Genomic DNA, 16054 nt, shown 5'->3' on the forward strand with positions numbered 1-16054 from the left:
ACCATTAAGCCAGCACTGCTAACACAGAGGGAAGAAAGCTGTGCTCAACTGAATCAATGCTGTATCCTTGTTGAGTATGATTTGCCAACTGGCTAATTAAAGCCTGTTTTAAAACTGTTAAATGGTGTGTGAGTGTCTTACTTCATTCCAACTCTAAATCTCAAGTACCAATCTAGCCTGAATTAAGTATAGAGTACAATACCAAAATGGTGGAAAGATGATGGGCCAATCCCCTGGTTGGCAAACCTGGTTTCTCTCTATATGCGGAAGTGAAAAGTAAGCTCGCATTAAGGTATTCCTTTGTATTTTGGGATAGTTAGGGCTAACCTTTTCATTACGTACCTAATGTTCTCCTGAAAGAGAAAGGCAGAATATGTTCAAATAAGTATTCGAAGACCACTGGAAGAAAGGTTCTCTATAAATATAAGGAAAACTATTACATTAATATCTGTAATTCAAAAGTGCAAGTGGAGATGTAGGCAACGGTAGCTTTCTCTCCACTCCACTGGTGTCTTGTTTCAGCTAGCTTAACTAACAAATTATTTTATAAGAAATAAGATTTTTCTGCTTAAGCATCTTATTTGATTTCCTGAAAATGTTCTATTACCTATATGGCTCTGGGGCCCATGTAAAAAACTTGAATAAAATAAATCCAGAAGCTAAAACTCTCCTTCAAAGGGTTAGAGGATTACAGTCTAGAAAATATGTTCCCTAAGTTATTCATCTTCCAATAGTTTAGAATTCCAAAGACAAATGGAATTCTGAAAGGTCACTGAATTAATTCCCCAGCCTATATGAAAACCACATCTTAACCACTACAAAAAAGGGCAACTGCTAACTCTTTTCCTGACTATCTCCAAAGAAGGTGATTCTATATTGTTTCAGGCTTCAAATCACTAAAGACAGGTTTTTACCTAATTATTATTGGTGGCAGCAACAGTAACAACAATAATACGAAGCACTCATTAGATCTTCATAGCAGCCCTAAGACACAGGTACTACATGTACATGTGCACAGGGCAGAAGGTAACCAGGCTGCTAAGTGCTCGGGTGACCCCACCACATGAGAATTAGAGGAAAGAGCTGGAGACAGGCAGTGGAGAGCAAAAAACACTGTCTTAAAGTACATGAAGCACTAGTGTCTAAAAGTGAGATCAGTGCCTGCAGAGGGCACAGGTGGAAACAATGCAACTGTTTGGGAATTGCAAAGGGGTATACTGAGCCTGGGGATGAGAAAAGGCTCCCTGACAATGACACCTAACCCACAATGGAATGGGCTGCCTTGGGAGAGAATGGCTTCCAGTAAAGGTGTCCCCTTCCCCCCAGGTAGGATCTTACTCAGGCTTAAATTGGACATCCCTTCCAACTCTGGGATGACTTGATTCTATGAGGTCTTAATTAGTGCCTCCATCATACACATGAGGAAAGTAAGGCTCAAAAGGAACACAGCTATTAAATGGCAGAACCTAAGGCTGAACCCTTAATTTCTTTTTTTACAATAAGCTTTTATTGATGTCTGCTGTTTCTTATATCACTAAAATTATCCCAATATCTTTCCCCTGTCCTTTCCCATAGAAAGCCCTTGATTTCTTAACTAAATGCTAAACACTGGCATTTATATAGTGCCTTAAGGATTACAAAACACTTTCCATACATATTTCATTTGATCCTCACAATAGCCTTTGTAGGCTAAATATTATTAGGCTATTATTATCTCCATTTTACAGGTAAGGTAATTGAGATTTAGGTTAAGTGACCCATTAAGGGTCACACAACTAAGTGTCAGAGCCAAGTTATGAATCCTGCCTCTAACTACAGAAGTCACACTATGCTACCACACATACATTTTTACTGTTAATTTAAACCCATCTTGTCTTTGCTTTTGAGGGTTGTTAAATTCCGTTCTTCATACTGTCTTCTTCAAATTAATATTAATAATTCTTTTTATCTCTTCTTCAAAGAGGATCTCCCCTCTTCCTAAAAGTCTGGGTAGCTGGGACAAAGCAAAGGCATGGCCAAAGGGCATAAGATGGTTCCTGAAGGATCTATTAAAACCTCAGTCAGGTCCAATCCTGTGCTGCCCTGTTGTCCACTGATGCTACCTTTTCATCAGTTTCTCATCTAGTCCACTGGATCATAAGACCCAATATTTCCTTCTCTCTTTTTACTCTCAATCTAAAAAAAAAAATCTTTGACTCCCATTAGCAACTCTGTTTATTTAGAAGCTAGTCTTCTAACTTTGATTAACTTCTGAGACACAGACACAAAGGTACAAATCAGTGAAAAAGGCCTGTGAACTACAAAAGATCCTCCACTAAAACCACACACTTTACACTTCTGACACCTTCCATAGAGCCGTACTAGTTAACTACTTCATAGATGATTCTCGACAACCTGAGTTATATCATTTTCCATACTGGGGTACTGTGGGAAGGAATGCTAGAGGCAAGTTGAACAACACAAGGACTCTCTTGCCAGTCAAGAGTCTGGAGAGAGAAAGGAGATAAAAAGAAATAAAAAGAATGCAGAGAACTGATTACCTCATGGATTAAATATCATATCCCCAATACAAGCACATTGCTTGTCCTTTTTTGTCTTTTCTGGACTGAACCTGTTATTTCTATCATAGAGAGTATCCCTGATTAAGAAACTTCCTCTCCCAGGGCAGATTAACATGAGCTCTACAACATTTATATCCCCTTCAGTGGGGTCTTGACCCATAGTTTAAGAAGCACTCCTCTACAACAAAGTCTCAAGGATGTTGCCTGAGGACAGGGACTATCCTACTTATCTGGATACATCACCAGTTCAGCACATAGTAAAAGATTAATGAACACTTCATTCATGTACTCAGTCATTTTGTGAGTCAGAGACATAACTTGAATGCAGGACTTCCTGGCCTTGTGGCCAGTTCTCTTTCCACAATCCCACAATCTCACATGGTCCATGCTAAAGGAGTTTAATAACTCAGTCCATATTATAAAGAAAAGGTTTAATTATGTTCAGTTAAATCTGATATTTAGGAATGCAGAAAAAGTGTAAGATATTTTGTATTTCCCACCCAAATGGTTAAAACAAGCAAACATTTTTATTTAAAGAATACAAATTTAGTTCTCTTGAAAATTCACTTAGGTGAATTTGTTAATTCTTGGAAAATGCTGCATAAATAAAGCATTACTATTTTTGTATAAAACAATGTTTGCTCTATACCAAAATCATTATTGCTTTAGGCTTTAAAGTGGAAGGATGAAGAAAATAATTATTTTTTTTTGCAAAATGAATATCTTTGTAGTGACTGACCCAGTGCCACATATGCTAGACAATTAATAACTATTACTATCATTCTTAATAATAACTATTGGATTAACTCATGGATGGTGCTGACATAAAATTTCAGAACAAAGGATCTAAATATCACTTCCCAGAGAAAAGACCTCTCCATGAACAGGTTGAAGTGCATTTTAACACTGCACAATGACTCTAGATTTGGCAGGAAGAAAAAGATCACCGATTCAGAGTTGGAAGTTACTTTGGAATTTAGCTCCTTTATTTTACAGACAAGGAGAACAAGGCCCAGAGAAAAAAGGCAAGTGATTTGACCAAGGTCAAAAGGGTAATAATCCAGGTCCTTGACTCCCATTCATCCAGGGATCTTTGCGCTGCACCACTGTGCCTCCCAAAGATACATTCCCTACTGCAAATTAGCAAAACCATAAAAATATACAGATATAATATTCCCCCATGAAAAAGTAAAGCCTAGTTAATGAATCTAGTGACAAATATGTCTTTTCCAGATATGAACTATTTCAACCTTAAGGGATGTAGATATGTCTCATATCACCACATTTTATCATGGTTTTTCTTGATTGCATTTATGATTGTTACCATTTAAAAAGCAATCACTAAGTGAATATTACATGGCTATTTCTTAAATTTTCTTAGTTTTTGAGAAATTGTTTTCTGCTATTCAAAACCTGGGAGTTATGCTTGACTCTCCCATCTCCCTCACTCCACACATCCAATCAGTTGCAAATCTTGCCACAAGATCTCTCCCAACTGATGCCTTCTTTTCTCCTCACAGGACCACCATCCAAGTTCAGACCCTTATTGTCTCTTGCCTAGGCTATTGCAATGATCTCTCAGTCTCTTTCTACTCCAATCCATCCTCCACAAAGCTGCTGGAGTGATTTTTTTTTAGCACAACCCTACCATATGACTACCCTAAGCTCTCTTCAACAGCTTCTTCTTGCCAGTAGACAAATCCAAACTCGTCCCTGGCTTTTAAAGCTCTTCTCTCTCTGGCCCCAGCCCTTCTCTGCAACCTCATTACACATTATTCCCTTTCCTACATTCTACAAACCAGCCAAAGTGACCTCTTCATTTATAGCATCTCATCTCTGCATTGGCTGTCCTCTTTCTGTGGAAGGCACTCCTCTCCTTATATAATTCCTTACTTTCCTGAAGACACAAATCAAGTCTTGCCTTCTACCCAAAGCCTTTCCAACTCCCAATGCCCTTACCCTTTCTAAGTACTTAGTCTAAGTTTATAGTCATACCTTCTCATCCTTAATGGAATGGAGGTTCTGGGAGAGAGGAACTGTGTCTTTGCTTCTCCAGCACCTGGCACATAGTACGTACTAAATAAATGCTTGCTGGTTGATTAACTCATTCTGTCTTTGGGCAAATGCAGTGATCTATAGAATGCAGAGATACTACTGACTACATTTTTATAAGGCTAGAAATATCCACATTTTAGGAATAACCATCACTCAGGGTATCTGGGTTTTAGTACCTCCAATGACCATGGCTAGCAAACTAATTCACAATAAGATTAATCATGGTAACAATGAACTGTAACAACTCCCCCAACATGTCTTCTCAACACTTGCTTGTGCAAGTCTATTTACATATTAGTCAGTCATATGAATGAGAAAGTTTGGATAATTTAATAAACACATATTAAGCAAATGTTCTTTGGCAAATCTCTAAAAAACTGAAAATTTGCAGATTAAAATGAAAAGGATACAAAAATGGATTTTAGTCACTGTTATAAGAGAGATCTGAAAAGACAAATTATTTTAATAGAAATATTCCCTTTATGTTCCTTTCAGTAAAAGAGGCAATTTTTTTTTTGAAAACAGAGAATACCTTGAAATAACACCTCCTTTAGCTTTGATCACAAATAATTGTCTCTTTTGGTACTAATGAGCATCACAAAACGAATGTAATTTAGCCAGTTCATTCAGTACAATCGCTTTGTGTGAGAGAGATCTTGTCTCAGTTTCCTAGAGTATGATAACAGGGAAGCAGTAAATTTTTCACTTGGGGATGCTTTTTTAACCTATGTACATATAAACAGAAATCCTATTATCTATTGATAAAAACAACAAAGCAGGTTAAATAAAGTTTTATGTGTTACTGTTTCCCATAACAGCCACAGGCACTCTGGATCATGAATGGAAATAAAGCATTTCACTTACTGAAATCAATGAGAAACCTTCCAAATCCTTGCCTTTGGTACTGGGGCATGATCATTATGCAGGAGACATTGTACTTCTGCTGGCAAAGCTTTTCCTGAGGGAAGGAGAAGCAGATCAAATATGTCAAAGCTTTGCTGACATGGGCCCCTCCCTGCGCTCACCGCCACCCTTGGACACTGCTTCAGGAAGGTGAGGAACAGCGATGTCGGAGCAGGGCCAAAGCAAAAAAGTCTGGCATCCGATGGAGTCAACAGCTGAACACAAATCATGTGAGCTGGGCACATTTCTTATCTGTGTTCTAAGGCAGAACACAGAATCCAGGGATGTACCAACCTCTCTAGTGGAAGTGAAAAAAGTAGGGGAAATCCTTTCCATACTTAAATGACTTGGGTCTGTCAAGATGAGGCAGAGGAAACCAATGCCCAAAGTCCCTCGGGATGTCCAGCCTGGTTTCTGGAAGCATGTTAAATCACATGTTCCATTCACTAACATTCTACTTTCTACCTTGGAGCAAATGCTTCTAATGTTAGTGTAATTAAAGTAGTATCTGAAGCATGGGGAGATTTTCCATGGCCAAGAACATTTTATCCTTTGCATAAAAAGTGAAAATGTCTGAGAAATCAGAAGTCTGAAAATCAAATAAAGAAAAAACACCTCTAAGTCCTTCAAACAACAAAGGAAGCAGAGATGTTGTACATAACTAGACACAAAAGTAGGAACTGGAAACCATAAGTTACAAAATAATTCTTAAAGTTAAGACAAATCTGGAATTTTTATGGGTTTTGGCATCAAAGCAGCGATCTTTTACTAAATATTTAAAAAAAAAATGGCAAAACTATCCACAGAAGAAAAAGCTTATGAGACTGTGAACACTCTGGCCAAGTACAAATCAGGAATAAGATTGATCACAAACTATACTAACTGTATCAAAGAACTAACTCAGAATGCTCAGATCCTAATGAACCTGTCTCAGTATATAAGTGGTGAAACAAAAACTCTTAAATATAAGTAAAGAATGTTTGTGAAGAAAGATTTGTACACATCTTCTGTATTCAGTCTTAAAATGAAAAGCAAGGATTGATTTAACTGTCAGTTTAGAAAGATGAGTTGACAAGGATCACCTAATGAACACCTCAACATTCAGAGATTTTGGGAATAGTTTTACTTAGTAATTTTGACCCAATGGTCACTTGATCACCCTAATCCAGGACTCAGGCAAAGAAAGAGTAGCTGCAAGAGCTGCCTGAATGTGTGGCTTATTTACCCAGTGCTCCTCTAGTTGGCCATTAGAAACTGACCAAAGGGTGGAGAAGACAGAGCCTGGAGAGAGCCTGAGTTCTGATTGTTAGAGAACCTAGGAATACAATAAGAACAGTGTGTGTATGGATTGGTTCAGGGTCGAAAGAAGCTCAGGCCATCATGTCACAAAGCAGTTCATGGGTAGAGAAAAAAGGAAACCAGAAAGGAGCTCAGAATTGCTGAGTGGCGGCAGGAAAAGGGTGGGGTTGGGGGGGGGGGGGGGAAATGGTGAGATAGCAGGGCATGAGTGCCTGCCTTATATGAGGGTATAACAAACCATGACAGATGAGAAAAGCCCACGAACCCTGCAAGGTCAGAACTGAAGGTGCAGTGTGGACAGCAGGGGATGCAAGAGGCAATCATTTTTAGACTGGGACAACTAAAATGGTGACTTCTTGACCAGGTGAGATTCTCTTGGAGCAACAGTATATCAATCAAAAAGCATGAATAATCAGAATCTATCAGTCCTAAGCACTGTGCTAGATGCTAAGGACACTGACTCAAAGGTAAAAAAAAGCCTTGCTTACACTCCCCTGGGTAGGTGCAACATGTTCAGAGCTAAAGAGTACAAGGCATACAAATATACAAAACAAATTTACAGTGACCTGAAGGATGCAGTGCTTGAGCCGAAACTTGATGGGACCTACAAGTTCCCAGGAAAAGGGGTTGGTGGAGAAGGAGGAGGGCATTTGAGGCATGGAGTCAGCCTGTGCCAAGAAATGTTGCATCCCTGGAAGAGTAAGCAGGCCAATTTAGCTACAGTACAGAGTGTGATGGGGAGTATGGTGTCACCCAGAAAAAATGGAGTCAAATTGCAAGAGGATTTTGCCTTTGTATTTCATTCTACAGGCAACAGGGAGCCACTGGAACTTCCTGAGCAGAAGAGTGAACAGAACATCAGAGCAAAGTGAAAGGGACCGTCAGCAACAAGACGAACATTCTTTTGTCTGTCCTTCTCCAGCGTGTTGGGGATCAGGAGAGAAGGCTGAGTCAACACTAAAGGAAGTGGCTTTGAGATGTTTCAAGGAGATGGACACAAGGAGTGAAGAGGAAGAGAAGTCTGTAGAAATCAGGGAGCAAGATCCATGAGGCAAAGTGAGAGGGTGAGGGCAGAGCAGGAAGGTATGCAGGAGGCCAGGGCTGATGTGGGTGGGGATGGAAAACACCAGCAAAAGACAAATGGTGAACATTCTCTCCAAGCTCTTGGGGACTCTGAGGCGCTCAGTGAAAGGGAAGAAAAGCACTTTCAATGCAACACTGAAATGTACCAAAGAGCACTGAGTCTTAGACCCTGCATCAAAAGGCAGAGATTCATGTTGACTTAGCATAGAAAATCCAAAGAGAGAGGCTCTACACATAATACTTTTGAAAAAGGAAAGGAGGGCATAATAGCTCCTGTTTTACCTTAGAGAAGTATCCAACAAGATGACAGCCCTTTTCATCATTTTTTGTCAGAACATAAAAAAGGAACGGTTCAACATCATAATACAAGGTTTTGTGGTCCAGGAAGAGCTTGGCTAACAAGCAAAGATTTTGGCAATAAATTTTGCTCACATTCCCATCAACCTAGCAAAAGAAACAGACAACATTATTTACCACAAAAAGTACCATTGAACATGACACTGTTTCTTGTTTAAAGTATTTCAGGAAGCATATAATTGTATTTTCACATCTCAAATTACAAGATGAAAGAAAACACTCCATTAAGCAAGCTCAAGGTTAACTACAGAAGAGAAATTGCCTAGCCTCACCTAGTCTTCACATTTGTAGTTTCTTCTTAAACTAGTTTAACGTAATGCAAACTGTTCGCAATATAGCAGTTCTGGCTTTCTATTTTTTTGTGGTTAAAAAATGATACAAGTATGCCCCCCTCTCCTTATCTGAACCAAATATATTTGAATTACAGGAAATGTAAACACATCAAAATACTTTCAAAGAAGTTAATCTCTGTGCTATTTCCAAAATGGGTTTCACACCAAAATGAAATAAATGAACTGTATTATTCTGATTCCCTAAGGGGTAGATTCACAAAAAAGGCCTCCATTTTGGTTTTATCCCAAGCATCATTTTAAATATAATTGGAAAAGATAAAACTTCTATTCTGGGAATAATACTGCAGAGAAAAGTGAGATGAATTTCAACCTAGAATAAGTACCATGATTACAGTCTACTTCTGTTCAAAATAAAAGGAATCATGCTGGGATACTGACAGTTATGGACAGGAGGCTAAGCAAGGATACCAATTTCTTAGATCAAATGGAGTTACATATTTCCCCAGCATCCTTCTTGAGAGGAATGGGTATTTGCTAACCAGAGGTCTTTAACAATGAACTATGGTCTCTAGTGAACCATACAAACTCTCACACTGCAGAAATTATTTTTAGAACTCCTGTAATGGGTTCCCTTGGAGAAGACCCAACTCATATATAGAGTGACATAATCAGATATAAGTATCAGGCATTGGGCATAGAGGAGACAATTTGCTCCTTAACTAGAGGAGGTTTTCTTTATTTGGCTGAACAGCTTTTTTCTGGGAGCACAATGCAGAACAAAGTGTGCTAGACTGAAATCTAGGTTCTCTTCTATAAAATGAATATAATAATTGCATTTACTCTCCTGAAAGAGCTGTATAAACCTTACAGCACTATAGAAATGTGAGTTATTACTAGCCAGAGCACCTTACAGCAGCAGGAACACTAGAGCTTTTGGTAGAATGCTGGTAGCGTCAATGCCTTTTCTAGTGACGGCACCTTTCGTAGTGATGGTATACATGAATGAGACACGGACTCTAGAGAGTGGTAGATAAAAAGGTCAGCATCCTTGACAGGTAGTAGAAGCTGTTTAAGAAGCTGTAAGGGGCAGTCTGGTAGAGCACAAAGTGTGTTACTTTTAAGAGTTGGGAGAATTAGGTTCGAATCTGGCTTCTATAATTCATAGTTGTGTGACCATGGAAAAGTCACTCAATCTCAGCTTCAGTTTTTTTAACTATAAAATGGGCATAACAATAATATGTCTCTCACTGGATTACTGTGAGGATCAAAAGGGATAATGTAGGTAAAATACTGTGCAAACCTCAAGTTATTATATATCTGCTGTTTTCTTTTTTAAAGGAAGGGGCAGGCCTGTGATTTCCCTGGTGTATCAAATCCTTAGTTAAGAAATCCTTCTTCAGAAGGGTACCTGATATATAGAAAGGATTAGTAAATGCTTACTGGGTGACTGACAACGTCTAAGGCACCTGAAAAGTTAAACGACCAGTCACAGGTCCCAGAACCAGCCTGTGTCCAGGAAAGACTGGACCCTAGCCAGGCCATCTGCTCCAAGTCTGGCTCACAGGTTAGTGGCTACTGTTATTGCTAAGCTACTGTTGCAAAGAAGGTGGTGGTTTTGCTTTTTTTAAAACAGATTGTCTGTTTTAGTATGAATCATAGGACATTAGGAGTTGGAAGGAGCTGCAAAATTATTCAGTCTAACCCTCTCAAATTTTACTAAGGACAAATTAAACAAATCAACTTTCATACTAACAAGGTCACTTGGCCTGATTCTGTCCTCTGAGCACTGACTCCAAACTACTTCTGAATAAAATCTGAAAGGTTCTTCCCCTTGGCACAAATGACTTAATGTATATAGAGCAGTTTGTAAACTGCAAAGTCCTTGGTGATATGGGGTATCATTAACTCTGCAGCCCTGCACATAGGAGGGAAGCTCCTCCCTTGGAGCAGATCCTTAGCCTCATTCCTCCTCAGTTTCTTTGGATTTCCTGGGACCTCCAATCCCTTTCCTTCTCTCCTAATCCATTACAGCACATCCCTTTCTGTTCCAACTGCCAGTCCTAATCCTATGGTTAACTACTCCAACTATACATTGTCCTATTCCCTTTAATACTTTGCTTCCTTTTTCTACTGATATTCACACTTACCAGATCTCAACCTGTTGCCTCCTTCTAACCTTTTCATCTAAAGATTTTCTGCCCTAGAGTCTTCTCTCTCTCCTCCCTTTTTATATACAGGCAATGCCCCAGAAACTTTAATGCTTTCATCTAATAAACTTCCACCATTCCCTCCCACTGGTGAATATCTCACCTGGTCCGTTATACCCCCAGTCAACTTCATGATAATCCAGTTCCCCTCCAGGTCTCAAATCATGATCAAACCAACACTACCATTATTCCTTGAAGAGGTGTGACAGTTTGGTCCCCCTGAATCCCCACTCTCACCAGCTCCCGTTTACTTCCCTATGGGACACTGTAAAAGCTGAGAGCATGAAATTTCTTTACTTCTGTGATTGTAACCACAGTGCTTAGCACATATTGAGTGCTTAAGAAAGGCTCATCCTTCATTTATTCCTTTTGACTGGGGTGCTCATGAGTGCTGCTGAAGAAAGTCATCATACCTGTGCTAACTGGGTCCACCTCAAATTAATATTATATCATCTCAATGGGGCCCTTCCTGCTTCATGATAATGCTTTTTATGTTCCCAAACTGATCCTTTAAGTTACTCCCCACAGTGGCTTTTCCAAGCCTTCTCTTCTTTCTGAAAGTTCCCTACACTACCTGTTTCTTCTCAGCAGATCTCACCTCCTGCTTTTCTTCATAAAATAAAGACCATCTGCTGTAAGCACACCTCAAAACCATTCTGCATCATGTGCCATTCAACAAGGATCACCCTTCTGGCCGAGACCCATCTCTACTTGTACCTTTGGCCTCATTCCCTCCAAGAGCTTGCTTCCTTCATCATTTCCTCATTCTCTTTCATTTCCAATTTGCTTCCAGCTACTGGCTCCTTCCTCATTGTATAAAAATGTGACCAAGGTCCAGAAGGAATGTTTCCTTGACCTTGCCACACCCTTGACCTATCACTTTTTCTATGTTCTCTCTTAAGCAGTGAAGTACCCTGGAAAATGTTGAATTTAGAGTCAGAGAAATTGGATTCAAATCTTGACTGAACAACTATCTCTCTGTGTTCTCCTGGGCAAGGTGTATAAATTCTCAGGACATTCACCTGTTCACTTCTAAAATGAGAAGCTCAACTCAGTGACTTTGCGGTCTCTCAGTTCTAGGTGTCTAATTCCAAAGTCACACCCCTAGAGTGCTCATCCCACATCTGCTCCTCTGCTTCCTTATCTCCTATTTCCTTCTCAAGCCCTGGAATCCTACCTTTCAAAAGAAATTCTTCCATCCAAGATTACCAACAATCTTTTAACTACTAAATCAGTTTTCCTTTCTTTAAGTGTCATCCCATTAAATTTCTCTGAAATTGCTGACACTATTAACCGTCCCTCTCTCTGGGACACTCTCTCCTCTCTTGTCTTCTGAGACATTCTTCTCTCACCTCTCTGATCATTCACTCCAAGTCTCCTTTCTTTGGAGGTCATTCAGATCCCGCCAGTTAAATATGGGTTTCTCCAAAGGCACTGTCCTGAGTCATCTTTTCTTCTCTTTTTACAATCTCTTAGTGATTCCATCAGTACCCATAGGTTCAATTATCATCTCCATAGGAGTTAGTCAATATCTCTTTCTCTCATCCCTCTCTTATACTCAATTACTTACAGTTACTGTCTGCTGCACACATCCAACTAGATGTATCACTGGTATCTCCAACTCAATATGTCCAAAACAAAACTATTATCATTTCCCCTAAACTCAACCCTCCTTCAAACCTCCCTATCTTACTTACTGAAATTCTAAAAATAGAATTTAAAAATTGTTCTAAGTCACTCCGAAAACATCAAACATCTTTAAAACTGCCTGTGCTTACAGCCACACAATCACATGGGATTACTGTGCTGGGGTGGCCATCCACAAAGGTAGGAGAGCTTCTACCAGCTGCAGCATTCTTCTCAAGAAGGCCACATGGGCTGCCAGGCAATGGATGGGAACACAGGTGGCTGTGGATAAGGGGGATGTCTACAGCTGCATAGCCTTCTGGAGAGGGAAATATCTTCAAAGGCAACATTAACCAGAGATTTGCTACAGCTGCCGGCTAAGGGTAATTTCTATTACTGAAGAAGCAATTAATGGAAAGACTATTGAGGTCACAAGTTCACTAGTAAATTTGATTTTTTTGTGGACATGAATTATAGTTACTAAAGGAAAGGGAAAAGAAGTCGTTGTGATAGTAAAAAGGTATTCCAGCAGCTAGGAAGAAATGGTTTAAATGTTAGAACAACTCCAAAAAGTGGAAAAGTTCCCACTAGAGAAAAAAGTCTTACTATCAAAATTCTGTACAATTTTTGCCTTCTAGAAGCAAACAAGTACATGTTTAACTTTGTTTTAAAATGGGGTTTTCATTTTACACATGCCTACCTCAAATACTGACAGATCTTTCCTTCTGTAGATTTCATTTGCTGGAGGATGAAACCATCCGCATTTCTTTGAGTGCCTTAACAAAATGTTTTTACTTTTCATGTATTTAAGACAGAATTCACACAGGTAAAGCTTTGGTAATCTGTTGAAGTTTAAAAATCAGAGAGTTAGCATTTTGGGTCAATTTTGAAAATTAAATATTGTTCAATTTTTCTAAAGGCTTTTCTACACTGCAGCCTAAACAAATGATACCCAAATAGACAGTGAGGTAAAGGAAATGTTAATTCATTTTATGGCATAACTAGTAATATCTGCCATCTCTATTACCCAAACTAAACACATGCCTTCTTTGAAATGTTTTAGACAAGAGAATATCTGCAAATTTGAAGTTACCTTAACTAAATCTTAGCCAGAAGGGTAGCACTGAGTCAGAGGTCCGTTTCTGGCAATAGTGCCATGTTTTTTCAAATTCCAATACTACACATCAATGTTGTTACTAGTTTTAAAAGGTCAGTGGTGGTAATGTGATTGCTTTTACTGAGGGAATGGCTATAAATTATTTTATTAAATATTGTGCAGAAGCTATGTTGTAAGGAGGTTTAGAACTGAGATGGCTCCATTTTCACCACCAGAGAAGATAACTTTCCTGGGATCCTTTTGGCCTAATACAGAGAAGGAAAAAATAACAATCCAAAGACCTGAAATTATTTTATAGTTCCACCACTGACTGTTCCCGTGACTTTGGACAAGCTCACCTTGCAAATACAAACAACCATAACTTGTTCAATATAAGGATATTCCCACTTGTACAATATAAGGATATCCCCAGTTCCAAACAAAAAGCACTTTTAAACACTTTAGGGTTCAAGGACTGTGAGATAACAGTGACATAAATAATAGCAATTTCAAAGCTTATACTTAACATGGTAACTTCTATACAGAGATGTCAAAGTACAAGACATATGATTACCTTTACGTCAAGAGTGGGAAAATTAAGGACTAGAGGAGTTTATCACAATTGCCTAAGATAATACTGTCAGTTAATGGAAGCCAGGAAGAAAAATCAGATCTTTTCACTCAATTTGATGCCTTAAGGACACTAGGTGACTAGGCAGGTGCTGATATGGTAGAAAGAAATATGGCAGAAATCCAGAAGGAACACAAGCTTGTTTCTATTGAAAGTCCTTGAAGACCATGAGTTGAGAAATACAAGTATATTACTAGTGCACAGACAGATGAGTGTGTATTTGGTCTTGCTCTCTGACTACAGTCAGGTCTTGATTTAGTGAAAATAATATATCCCCAGAAGGGGTCATATTATTTGAATTTGGACTGAATATTTTTCTTGGGCTGAAACAAATGACTATATTTTACATAACTATAAGCATGAATAATGCAAATTCCAATACATTTGACTACTTCAGGGCATTTGTTATTCACACTAAACAACTCAGCAGTAGTTATTTAGGTGACCCTGGACACACACACACACACATACACACATACACACACACACACACACACACACACACACACACACACCCCATATATATGTATACACACGCATATATGTTCGTATACATACATATATATATGAATACACACACACACACATAAAAGCATTTTAATTAGAAATGGAAATCTGGTGGTAAATATGTCTTCAAAGAATTTTCCAAGGGCAAAAAAAATTTCCATACCTTTTTTCATGTCAAAGAGATACCTGCCCAACCAACCCTAGAAAGAATATGGTCCAGGAGCCGGAAGACATGGTATACAATGAATATGTAAATAACAAACACAAGTCATTTAAATAAGATTTTTGAATATTATAAAAGGTCATCAGGAGACGCAAGAGAGCTGTTAGAATCAATCACCAGATTTGGTTTGGTCTTCTACAGGCATCTTCTTTCTGAAAAAAATGATGCCTCTTCTTTTACTTATGGAAAGTATATTTATTTATCAAGGTTATTTTACACTACCTTGCATATTCCTGTGGATAAGGCGAAGAATACCACGTTTGGATTTCATACTTTCCAAACTCTATTACTGAAGGATACCGTCCATTGGATTCCACACCATTTTTACATCCTATTTTCTAGTAGGAGGAAAGAAAAGTAAAAATTTAAGTGTAAAAATAAGGAAGGGAGGGAAAAAGTGAGGGAAAGGAGGAGGGAGGAAGCATTTATTAAAGGTCTACTATGTTCTAGGAACTGTGCTAAGTGCTTTACAAATATAATCTCATTTGATCTTCATAATATTCCTGAGAGGTGAGGCAATTAAAATAAAGAAGAGGATTCTTTTGCTTATCTGTAAATTTTCAAAAAAAATTTACTGATGCCTATTTTAAAGGAATACAGAACATAGTTACCCACTATTCTTTTTTTACAAAATTGTCTTTTTGAATTCTCATGCTGTCAAATGTGTTTACAAATTCTTTTGAAGGTATAAAGAATTTTATTCATATTACCCACAACATTACAATGGGAAAAAAACCCCCAAACCCTGTTATTCCAGGGAACAGTATTAAGGTGTTCTGATGTAGTGCTGATGTTGTATTAAATGGGTGCAAAGGGATGCCAATATATATTAAATAAGACAAGATGATACAATAATGTAGCTGATGCCACACACATCTATTTTGGACAAGTCAGTTTGAAGGGCATCTTAAAGATCTTTTTTCATCTTCATATTTGAATATAAAATCAGAACTATTCTGATCAGAATATAGGATGGCAAGATTTGGGCTAGTTTTAGGGAATATTTGCTTTTATCTTACCCAAAGAGACAGTGATACCACAGCCTGAGGAGGGGAATGGTGAAAAACATTAAAGAGTAGTTTAAAGATGTAAGAATGCCTAAGAGATCTACAATCACTGTTATAAAGCAAAAGTCATTTAATCAAGTTAGGAAAATATAGACTAAATAACAAAGTCTAAGAATAATAACAGTTTATTGAAACAAAAGAAAAAA

At 38.4% G+C, this 16054-nt stretch overlaps 1 protein-coding gene across 12 annotated transcripts in view; it reads right to left on the reverse strand.

The window, feature by feature from the left end:
* The window catches only part of KAT6B (lysine acetyltransferase 6B), a 222955-nt gene that overhangs the window by 54867 nt on the left and 152034 nt on the right, over nt 1–16054 (reverse strand). For all 12 annotated transcript variants that reach the window (XM_072628090.1, XM_072628083.1, XM_072628089.1 and 9 more), the window contains 4 exons: nt 15064–15179; nt 13085–13226; nt 8184–8345; nt 5481–5574 (listed from right to left, as the gene is read on the reverse strand). In XM_072628090.1, coding sequence (XP_072484191.1) covers nt 5481–5574; nt 8184–8345; nt 13085–13226; nt 15064–15179 — 514 coding nt within the window. The remainder of the gene's footprint in view (nt 1–5480; nt 5575–8183; nt 8346–13084; nt 13227–15063; nt 15180–16054) is intronic.

This window comes from Notamacropus eugenii, chromosome 1, assembly GCF_028372415.1.
Source record: "Notamacropus eugenii isolate mMacEug1 chromosome 1, mMacEug1.pri_v2, whole genome shotgun sequence".
In the NCBI taxonomy this organism is placed as follows: domain Eukaryota; kingdom Metazoa; phylum Chordata; class Mammalia; order Diprotodontia; family Macropodidae; genus Notamacropus; species Notamacropus eugenii.